The 11,934-nt window shown below is 35.4% G+C and overlaps 2 protein-coding genes across 3 annotated transcripts in view; both read right to left on the reverse strand.

Annotated features, from left to right (window-relative positions):
* The window catches only part of LOC107848085, a 10,516-nt gene extending 5,876 nt beyond the window's left edge, over positions 1-4,640 (reverse strand). Inside the window, exons 1-3 of the mRNA XM_016692759.2 lie at positions 4,174-4,640; positions 3,108-3,194; positions 2,824-2,997 (exon numbers count right to left, since the gene is read on the reverse strand). Coding sequence (XP_016548245.1) covers positions 2,824-2,997; positions 3,108-3,194; positions 4,174-4,426 — 514 coding nt within the window. The 5' untranslated portion in view covers positions 4,427-4,640. The remainder of the gene's footprint in view (positions 1-2,823; positions 2,998-3,107; positions 3,195-4,173) is intronic.
* Positions 4,641-6,485: 1,845 nt separating this feature from the next.
* LOC107848451 (probable transmembrane ascorbate ferrireductase 4) lies at positions 6,486-10,501 on the reverse strand. 2 transcript variants are annotated; one of them, XM_016693222.2, is made up of 5 exons: positions 10,203-10,469; positions 9,745-9,796; positions 8,967-9,163; positions 7,451-7,568; positions 6,486-6,899 (listed from the first exon to the last, which is right to left on the reverse strand). In XM_016693222.2, the coding sequence occupies exons 1-5, from the start codon at positions 10,374-10,376 to the stop codon at positions 6,697-6,699; spliced, it is 744 nt and encodes a 247-aa protein (XP_016548708.1). In that variant the 5' UTR covers positions 10,377-10,469; the 3' UTR covers positions 6,486-6,696. The 2 variants fall into 2 exon arrangements, with proteins under 2 accessions (XP_016548708.1, XP_016548707.1); XM_016693221.2 differs by lacking the exon at positions 7,451-7,568 and having other exon boundaries at positions 10,203-10,501.
* Between the last annotated feature and the right edge of the window lie 1,433 nt (positions 10,502-11,934).

Consider the following 11,934-nt stretch of genomic DNA (forward strand, 5'->3'; position numbering starts at 1 on the left):
TGAGTTTCTTGAAGTTCTTAGACTTGAAGAACTTCAAGAAACTCACAACCCAGGTATGTCATGTGTTGATTCATGGATCCCTTTCACCCATGAAGCTCAAGAATCTCTTTTCAAAATCCAAGATTTGTGTATGTATGAATGTTCATGATTTAAATTGAATTGAAATTCATGTTCATGATGTTGTGGGATTTTGATTCATGTTTTAAATTACATATTCCAATGATTGACCCTAGTATGTGATGATTTGTATAATAATCATGATAAACCCTTCAAACTTGCAAAATTATTCATGCAACCATGACAATTAGATGCATTGATAATGGTATAATCAAAGTATGCTCCCCATGTGTTTGATTAAATGCCTATGTGAAGGGAAAGTGTCATACTAGTATAAATAATATGAAATCCCCATTCATGTACAAGTTCATGCATGTCAAGTGTTTGATGAAATGTCTTAGTCAATGAATTATGGATATATCTGTGGCCATTGTGGTGCTTTAGAACTTGTACTTCATGAATTCTCCAACTTATTGTATTATGGATTGTGATGTTGGTCATGTATTCAAGAAAGTCATGCTTTGTCAGTTTCATGCTATCGAGTCCTGGGGGTACTTGTACCCGACAATTTAGTTGTGTGCCTAGAGCCAGTGTCATGTTTTCAAGATACTCTCAGTCGAGTCATGTTCATAGAAATTCAGTCAGTCATGTGACTCAGGAAAACTCAATAATCTCAGTAGTGTTCTGTCAGTCAACGGAACTCAGTTAATTTAGTTTAGTCCAGTTCAGTTAATCATGTTCAGTGTCTATTCAGATGGAAGTAGGAATTAGCACCGAGTGAACCCAAGGATGGGAACACACACTGTTAGATGAGGGTGTGATTCTTAGAAGTCATCCTTGCGTTCCAGAACTATGTAGCCAGCATAGGTTGAGACATCAACACTGTCAGATGAGGGTTGATGAGGTGGTTAAGCACTGTCAGATGAGGGCCCCACCGTTCTCTTTTGGGGACACTGTCAGATGAGGGTTACCCACAGCTTGTCCTTACCAGTGGCGCGGTATTGACACCCTTCCAATTGGGGTTACAGATTGGACCCCACCTCAACTATATTGTTTTATTTGGGGCATGTCGGTTAGATGACTACTTCCCACAGTTTCAGTTACAGAATCAGGACCATCAGATACAGTCATTCAGTCTCAGTAATAGAACTCAGATAGTTCTACAGAATTTAGGACCGTCAGATACAGTCAACTCAGAACAGTACGGAACTCAGCTAGTTCCATCACAACCTAGACTATCAGATACAGTCGCTCAGTATCAGTATCTCATGTTATCAGTACTCAGATTCAGTAATCATGTTATCACGAACTTAGTTACAATTACTATGTATTCATGCATGTATTCTCACGTTCATGTTATCCAGTCAGTTAATATAGTTCATGCATGTCAACCCTTTGCATTCAGCCTACCTCACATGCATACCAGTAGATTCAAACGTACTGATGCATTTGCGCTATGGTGTTTTATACCGTAGGTTCAAAAGTATGAGCTCCAGAGCATCAGTAGCATTCCAGTCTCAACAGTCAGAGTTAGCAGTGAGTCCTCATCCTTCGAGGACATGACCATTACTTTATTATCTCATTGATTAATTTATTTCAGTAGTTGGAGTTAGTTGGGGACATGTCCCATCAACTCCTTATTCAGACAGTTTAGAGGCTTACGGACTAGCATGTTCAGACAGTAATTTCAGTTGTTTTGGGTATTTCATATCCCCTCCAGATGTTATGTTTTATCAGTTATGTTACAGTTTTGAACCTTATGGCCTTTCAGCCTTTATTTCCGCATTTATACAGTATATTATGCAGTGCCCAGGTATAGATATCAGTCATGGGTTAACTTTTGGTCCTTCGGGGTCATGAGCACCGTGTAGCGTTTCGAGTAACAGATTTGGGGCGTTACAATTTCTTTCTTAATTTAATCTCTTTCCTTGCTTTCATCCAAGGAGTGGATTCCAACATAAATTCAGCACGTTATATTTGTCAAAAAGCTCAAGGACCAATTTATCTACAAAAGAAAGTTCAAAGCTATGGTCTATCATAACTGATCAGAACAATATTCAGTAATTAGTCAAGGCCTCTTAGTTCCTTTGTATTATGAATTTGTCTTCACTAAAGAAAGTTCTCAAAACAAAAAGGTAGATGGAAAAGTTTACAAGTTTGGCCCAAAAAGGAAAAGACTAAATAGCTTAATTTTTTTTTTGGATGATGGTGATATTCGGGGAAACTCGCGTAAACCTCGACCAGTTCATTGAGTATCTGCTACCTCCCACCCCCAAAAAAACATGTAATTCTGCCCAGCGATGCTGGGGGAGATGCGAATCTAATGTTTTTGCCTTCCTCTGAGATTTGAATCTGAATCTGAGACCTCCACTCACATCATTGACCACTAGGACGCACCCTTAGGTTCTAAATAAATTAAATTAGCATACCGGTATACAATTGTACATCAAAGGATGGGAAGGGGGCAAGGGAAACAGCAAACCAACTATTTTCCAAAGAACAAAGAGATTCCATAATAAGCAAATTACTCCCAACCCAAATAAGAACTTTAAAGAGGTATCGTTACATGATTCAGATATTTTACGCAAATATTAGCATTTTCCATGAGACTGGACCAAAGGAAGAATGTAACACGATAGCTTTTCTTAAAAGTAATTTTATCGAGACTATTGCAATATTAAGGTACTCATACCAAAGCTTATTTGAACAATCAAACAACATAAAAAAGTTTGGTGGCGTTCAGAACCATTAAACTCTAGACCTTACCCGAGACAACATTTTTATCATCGAAATCAGGAACTCCCTCCACCATTTCAGAAATTTGATCACTTTCCGTTGACAAATCAGCAGTTTCTCCATTTTCTCCCTTATTAGAAGCCTCATTAGGTACTAAACTAACATGTGAACCATGGAATGGCTCAGTGAATTGAAATTTGAATCCTATAAGATGCACAAAGTACACGAAAAGTTGAATTACACTTCTATAAAGAACAACAGCACTAGAAACTACCCAACTAACAAAGCAATCCAAAAATTTCCAAAAGTATCACCTTTCTGGTATAGTGAAAAGTAGGAAGCAACACCAAGTCCAGCAGCAAGAGACACCGACATACCAATAACCAAAAATTTCGACAAACCTGCAAGTATCCAGTTTGTAATTCTCTTAATTCTCAAACAAATCACAAGATCAAAATTTCATGCATATCAAACCTTCAAAAAGTCCTCTAGTCATCCCCAAGAGAGCAAGTTTCAAGTACACACGACCCGTTATCCAAGGTAATGGGAAGATTGAGGAGGATGTCACGCATCGTATTGGGGCGGGGTGGATGAAATGGAGGCTCGCATCCGGAGTTATGTGTGATAAGAATGACCCGTCAATCGAATGGTAGTTAGGTCGACTATGTTATATGAGGCAAGAGTGTTGGCTACTCAAGAACTTCCATATCTAGAAGATGACTGCGGCAAGCAGAGATGAGGATGTTGAGATGGATGTGTGGGATTACTAGGAGAGATAAGATTAGGAATGAAGTTATTTAGGCCAAGGTTGGAGTCGCTTGAAGGATAGGATGCAGGAAGTGAGGTTGAGATGGTTCAGACATATGAAGAGCAGATGTGCATATGCCCCGGCATAAAGGTTCAAGAGGTTGGTCGTCGAGGGCTTGAGTAGGGGTAGATGATTATGCAAGACATGTTGCACTTTCAACTCACCTAGGATATGACCTTTGATTTGTGAAGGTCGAGGATTAAGACAGCATTGGGTTATAGAAGAACACATTTCTTGATTTTTTTTGTCCACGTATAACACATAGAATCATTTCTTGTCAGATGCACTAAAACTCTCGCTATTCACAGGGACCACAAGGGTCTATTGTTAGCAATTTCTGTAAGAGGCTATTTCCACGGCTTGAACCCGTGACCTCTTGAGATATTGAATTTTTTTACTTAATTATCAAACACTAGGAAATCCTTCATACCAAACACACCCTTAATTCCCCCAATTCTAAAAAAACAACACAAGATTAAGTTTTTATCCATACCAAAACCTCAAAAAAATCATTTAATCAGCTACAAAAACTCAAAAATAAAATTACAATTAAAAAAAAAAGATGCTAGTACCTTTTTTCTTCTTGTTGAAAACAGGAGGTTGAACAAAGTCCCAACCATTATACACATCAAATTCAGCATTATTTGGATCAGACACACCCCAAGAAACCTCTTCAACTTTCTCAGAAACTGAAGCAGAAAGAGTAAACTTAGGAATTCTAGTCTTTAGGATAAATGGGTGTGAGGTAAAAATGGAATCTTGATTGTTAATTAAAGGGTATTTCGGTGGAAAGGTAAGTGGAAATGGGGTTATAGAAGAACACATTTCTTGATTGTATTTTTAGGGTTTAAGGTTTGTGTGTATGTAAAATGTGTTTGTAGGGTTTTAGATTTCAATTTTGGAGTAGAATTTCTTCATCTTTCAGTATGAAAGAAGCATCAATTCGAGTTCACCCAACTGCTATCAACGGAATCTTGTGCTCTCAGTAGAGTGCTTTCTTTAAATGTTTTTTCATAAAAAAAAAATTAAAAAAATGAAAATGGGTTTTATGCAAATCTGAATTAGTAACTTTTTAAATAATTTTAATTTTCGTTCGATTGCAGGTTAGAATTATGTTATGTATTAGAAATACAGTCATAAGAAATTCCTTAACTTAACCTCAAATTACATGTATGACCTTAAAGTTGAACAAGTAGATATATACGTTCTATGTGGCACAATACACGTAGGACGCTATGCAAGACAAGAATTAGATACGTAGGATGCTACATAGGATATATGTGTCTACTTGTTCAACTTTATACAGGTTTAAGTATCTATTTGTGCACATCAAAAGTTGGAGGTCATAATGTAATCTGAAGTAAGTTAAATGGCGTATTTATGTATTGTGTCTATTAGTTTTGTGCATATAGTATATATATCGGGATTAGTAAGTAAGTACAATAATTCCTTTATAACTTATACATATATTAGTTGTGTGGGTTTTAAAATTGCAAATTAAATGACGTATACAATTCTTACATGAATAATTTATTTTCTAACTAGCTACCGAGCTAAACGTAAATTAATACAAACATGAATAAGGTGCTTCTTTACTAACTACCAAACGATCCCTTAGTGTTCAGGTATAGTTATGTGGGGTAAATTTTACTTATTTTTTAATGAGATACATGTAACGGATAAATTTATTTATCGGAACTTGCAAAGATAAAAGGAATTAGTTAAGTATTTTTGGCTCTAAAAATTTTGAACTTGAAATTTTTTTATTGAATTGGTGAAGTTTTTATATCAAATAATTAAATAAATTAGTTTATTTTTTAAAATTTGAGCTTTGAAAATAAAGATTTGTTAGACATGAAGAAAGTTGTGATGCTCTTTTTTCTTTTTTTTCTTCTCTTTTTCCCTTCATTTTATAAAAATCTATTTCTCTTTTGATATGCTTTTATTTTTTAGAGAGGCTATTTCTCTAAGCTTTTTGTTTTGGTTTGTTTGTAAAAGATGGATTCACTATAATGACAACCAACCAATGTTTTAATTTCATCTAAGGTGATTTTAATATTTTTATTGAAATTTTGATAAATGAAGTTATTCATATTATAAACAAACAATAAGTATTTATATAGTAGATTAATCGATAAAAATACAAGTTGACTCGTACATCATAATTATCAAATCAAAAAGGATGAATTTCACTTGAACTTATAGGATATAATTACCTTATTAGATATATTTTCTGTATAATATTTGTTCGTTAAAAGTAGAAAAAAAAAGTTCTTTAAAAATTACAAACTAGGAGATTTATACTAAAATGAATCCCCTAAAAGAATATATCAAGAAGACAAGACCCAATAAATAAATAAAAAATTACGATCCGAAATTCATAAACTTAAAATCCTGATTCACTTCTGGTAAAGAGTCAACAATACTCCTACACTATGCGAAATGAAATAATTTTGCCCTTAAAAACGTGTATCATTCCTACCCCAGTCGATACCAAAGTGGTTCGATTTTGCCCTTATGGATTGATGGATTCAGCTTAAGGATAAATCGACAGTTAGCAAAGTTCAGGGGCAAATTTGACCTTTTCTTCTTACCTATGTTTGCGCAAATTTCTCAAAAATCATATTTACAAAGCCTGGCAAAGCACAAACAAGCCAAAGGAGTAAGACAAACATTAAAAAAAAAAAAAAAAAAAGCAACTCGGTGTACTAAAGCTCCCGCTATGCGGAGGGTCCGGGGAAGAGCCCCACTACAAGGGTGTATTATACGCAGTCTTACCTTGCATTTCTGCCAGAGGCTATTTCCAAGGCTTGAACCCGTGACCTTCTGATCACATGGCAGCAACTTTACCAACATACTGCCATATACTGAATTGCCAGAAAGGTTGAAAAAAAAGGAACTTATTGGACCTTCTTCATATTATAAACAACACCGCGTATTTACATGAGAATTATCGGTATACACAACGTATGAGAAACTAAGAATGCAGCTTATTACTAGAGTAAACAGTCTTAGAATGTGACATTTGATGTTTTGGCAACACAGCAGCAAAGATAACCATGCCGCTAAGGAGAGCTAAACCGAGTCCCATGCCATTAACGATCATGGACTCTGTGCAGCGTTTCTGCACAGCTCCGTTTGTTTGCAAGAAGGTCAACTTCTCGAGAAGTCCTGTTTCTGCTGTTGCTACAGCCAATCCATATGTGTATAAGCCGAGGAATACATGCCATGGAAGTATACGTATTCTTGTCATTCGTACTTCTCCTCTGTGCCAAAAGCTTAAGAAGCCCATCAACCACTGCAGTAACATGAAACACATTTACAAGTAATTAAACTTCTCTTCCAGTTACCAAACAGAAACATTGTGCTAGACTTTTTCACTAGTCCTTAAACATATTCAAAGTTTCGTAGAGATAAGTTGGGGTGTTTAATTGCCAGTTGAGACCAAGTTGACGTGTCTGGATGCGCGTACACAAAGTTGGAGTATATACTTGCCGGTAAGGCCAAGTTTGAATGTCTATTTTTCACTATTCTGCAACACCGCTCAACTTCTACTTTACTTCATGGTGGACATTTTTACTTGATAATCTCCTTCAGCAAAAATGTAACTTGCAGGAGTTGAACTTTTGCTAGGTGAAACTGTAATGTGAACAAGACTAGAAGCAATTATAACCAATTGAACAGTCGAGAATTTAAGCGCACGCCTTATCAAAGAAACACTATTAAGCCCTTCCCACTCTCACAACGCAAGTATGTAGTGTATACTATTTTTCACTGAGTATAGTGTAATGTGTATGACTTCGTGAAACAGATATAGGAACCATTTGTTTTAGAAGATGATTGATATACCTCGTGAGTTCACTACGTGATCCATTATTGCGCTCTTTTTGAACTCCAGAGCAGAAGAAGTTGTGAATCCGTATGTTGTAGTCTTGGCTATATCCAAAAAGGTTCTTAGTGCTAAAACCTGCGGCATGTGGTCATGAGCAATGTTGCTTGATCCTCCAAAATACTACCACGCTTGTGTCGGATCCTTCAAAATTGCTTTACTTTCGGAGGATCTGACCCACCCGGCAGCATTTTTGAAGGATCCGAACATCATAGCTCATAAATGCTCTAACCTGAAGCATGTGTAGTCCATTGAAATCCTAAGCCTATTACATCCGGATATAGGATAGCCGATAGCCTCGACCAAATATATTTACTAGCACTACCAAGTTATAGAAGAGACACATATAAGCATTCCAAAAGCTACATTGCTTGGCCTCGCCAAAAACATTGTTCCAAATGTGTCGTATCCTCCAAAGATGCATTATTTTTGGAGGATCCGGCAGGCACCCAACGTCATTTTTGAAGACGTCCGAGCAACATAGACCAAAGCTAGTGGTAATTTCTTCCCATCAGTCCCTTTTTTGCTTAATCTATTGGGAGGCAAATATCAACTTTTCAAAACCCAAACAGTAGGACCATTTCTAAATCCTCTTAAATATCTCCGTGCTCAAAGAAACACGTAGTACATCAATCAAATCTCTAGGCCACATTGAAGCTTCTCTATGCACAATTATTGCACTAATAAGTGAGTTTATACTAATTTCAAAGATGTGACATGCCACCAAACAACTATAATGTAGGAAGTAACAACTAAATAGTAGAACATAAGATACTCTTAAAAGGCATAAACAGTAATACTGATGAAAAATTTTACATTCTCAAAATATAAGGCAACTTTCAGAAATGACATTCTTGAAACTCTATGCAGAAGCTGATCTCTTTCTTTCTCACATTTCAATAATTTAAAGAATCTGACAGAAAAACTATGATGCTCGGACTCTTCAAAATTGTTGCAGAACCCGTGTCACTACTTCCGGAGAGGACCCGACATGCAGTTATCCACATCTTTTAAGAGTCAAAAGGGTAGTCTGGTGCACTAAAGTTCCCGCTATGCATGAGGTCCGAGGAAGAGCCGGACCACAAGAGCATTTTTTAAGAGTCCTAGCAAAAAAAATACGTAGTCCGGTCCACTAAAGCTCCCGCAATGCACGAGATCCGAGGAAGGGCCAGAACACAAGGGCATTTTTAAAGAGTCCTAGCAAAAAAAACATGCAGTCCGGTGCACTAAAGCTCCTGTTATGCACGAGATCCGAGGAAGGGCCGAACCACAAGGGCATTTTTTAAGAGTCCTAGCTAAAAAATACGCAGTCCGGTGCACTAAGCTCCCCCGTTATGTGCAGGGTTCGGAGAACTACAAAGGTCTATATACCGAAATTTACCGCTGCAGAATGCAAGAGGTTGTTGAGCCTGCGACTGATCCTAGCAGTATATATAGCATAAAAAGGAAAGGGAACCAAATGTGCAGAAGAAATACCTGAGCACCAAAAAGGGAAACACAAATGATACCCATCCATGAATGCAAACTGTAGAAATTAGCCACAATCCCATCTCTACTATGGAATTTTGTCCATATCCCAAAAATCCCACAAGCCAAAGCCAGTCCTTGTAGACACAAATGCACTGATTTCTTCAAATTTCTTGAACCTGGCAACCATCTATGCACCAATATGGCTACAATACACCAAAAAAACAACAAAATATTTGATTTTTAAAAAGATATAGAACAACATCATACCCAGTATATCCCCACCAAGTGGGGTCAGGGGTAAGTCCACGCAGCCCATAACCACCAACTTAGAGGTGAGATAGAGAGGTTTGTTTCCAATACACCCCCGGCTCACGATAAAACATTCAGGACTTAACAAGATATAGAAGGAAACAAAAATCCTCACTTTCCAAAATCACTTCCAAGAAAGAAAAAAGAAGGGATTTTTAACAAGATAAAGAAAGAAGAATTAACCTAAATAACCGTCCACTCAACTGATTAAATTTAAAATAGCCTGCAGATTTATAATATGTGTACAATCATACATAATCAATGTATAATCTATGTATACTAGCTAGAAAAAGTAAACAGTAAATCTATGGGCTATTTGTGTAAAATCCCAAAACACCACTTTCCAAAATCACTTCCAAGAAAAGGAAAAAAGATTTGATTTTTAAACAACATATAGAAAAAAAAGGAAAAAAGAAGAAAAAAAACATTCCCAAAAGCACTTTAAGAAAAAAAAAAAAAAAAAAACTGAGCTCACCTTCTCCACTTATGAGAATGAACCCAATCACCATTAATAATGGATGAAGCACCTACAAAAAAAAAAAAAGAATTTAACTCAAACTTCACAAAATTTTAGCTCAAAAAAACGTACAGTTAATGGAAATGAATGTACTCACTTTGTCCTACTTTATATGACACAGAAAAAAATTACCCTATCACTACCCATGTGAGTAGATAGGTTGTTTTCGATAGACCGGCTTAGGACGGATAACAATATAACAAACACAAAAGATAACACTAAGTACTATCTAACCGAAATCATAAACATCACACAACACCATGAACAAGAAACTTTAGACACAACAAAACGCTCTCCTATCCTATTGTTATCGACGCACTCCCACCCCTAACACTCTACCCTAATCCGTGTGAATCTTGAAATTCGAAAAGTGTCACTTAAATTGAGAGTAATGAGTGAGGGAGTAACCAACTTACAGCATAAATAAGGTCTTCTTGAGAAGAAGAAGAAGTAGGGTGAAAACTAGTCTTGAAATGTAGAGCCCAAGTAAGAACAAGAAGAGCAACAATAGAAGCTGAAAGTCTTGCTAATACAAGTAAAGAAAATGGTGAAAGTGATAGTGATGACTCAACAGCAGTAGCAGAAGCCATGGCTTAGTGGAAGTAGTTAATAGTACTAGTAGCATTATTATTTGTACTGTCACCGACAACTAGCTTCAAGTTATGATCAAAAGCACTGTTTTTTCTAAGTTCTTTAATTTAATAAAAAAGTTACTAGAATTGTTTGGATGTTAATAATAGGATAATAATCACAAAAATACATGAAATTTGATGGGATTATCAGTTGATTATACTGAATTTTGTGGGATTACTATTACCCTATTTTATTTTACTTTTATATTTTAATGACATATATCTGTCCACTTGAACACGTATAAATATGAGGTTATACGCGCTAATACATGTGTAAAAATAAGATTGGCGAGTGCATTACACAGCCAGACGTTGAAGCTGGGTATAAAGTTTCAGGGTGAATTAAATCTACTTTAAAAAGTTTAGGGTAATAGGACTCTCTCAAAGTTCAGTATACTCAACTGAAAATTCGATTAAAGTTCAAGTATTTTTGTGACTATTATCCCATTCTAGTTATTTTCGTGAGTATTATCCCTTAATAATAGCACTCTGGTTATTTTCGTGAGTATTTTCCCTTAATAATAGCACTCTGCTTCACATAAGTTATGGCTTGTTAAATAATGACATAATACATACATAAGCAAATCTCTTAACTTGATATTAAATTATAATTATGATTTTTAATTTTGTTAGTTTAGAAATAGGCTCTTTAATTATATAAAAATTGAAAAAAGAAAAAACACTCTAATTCTGCAATTTACATGCGTGAAACTCAATCGTTCCTACATGAATTAGTGATCCACACATATGTTGCTACTTAATCAAAAAGACACATTATAAGTATGACATTTAACTTAGTCAGTGCACAAGTAAGCCATTAAAAATATAAAAGTTGAACAAAAAAACACTTCAATTCTAACTCTGACGTGCGTGGTTATAAGGTGTATACACACATTTTATCAGATAGTATTAGAGTTTTTTTTTTTTGTTGTTGAGTTTTTGTATAGTCAAAGGATCTACTTGTCCATTAGTAAAGTTAAAAATCATAATTATAATTTAGTGTCAAGTTAAAGTTCTTATTTATGTATTATGCCTTAGATAATTAACAGATAAAGTTATCTTCATATGATTAAACTGTCACAAGTTCAAATTGTGAAAATAGCTTTTGTGAATTTAAAAGGTTAGATTGCATACACGACAAACTCATATAGTTCGATTATTTTTCAAACTTCGCACGTAACAAAAGATTTAGTGGATCAAAATTTATTTTTTTCTACCAAGCCTTGGTCCAATTATACTCGACCTTGATTCAATCATATCTTTCACCTTTTTTCTCCCTTTCCTTTCTATTTTTTTTTTTAGAAATAAAAAAAATTTAAATTAAATAAATATTGTTTCGTGATAAATTAGTCGAAATTAAGTACAAAAAAGGAGAGAGTTCCACAAATATCCTTATTACATGTATTAATGAACCTAATAAAATAAGTTCCTGCATATCTGTCCAAATTATCTGTGGACACACATCGACGAAAGTAAAACAGATGATCTCTAATTGAACATCCTCCGAAGCACCCAT

This window comes from Capsicum annuum, chromosome 11 (genome assembly GCF_002878395.1).
Source record: "Capsicum annuum cultivar UCD-10X-F1 chromosome 11, UCD10Xv1.1, whole genome shotgun sequence".
NCBI classification, from domain to species: Eukaryota; Viridiplantae; Streptophyta; class Magnoliopsida; order Solanales; family Solanaceae; genus Capsicum; species Capsicum annuum.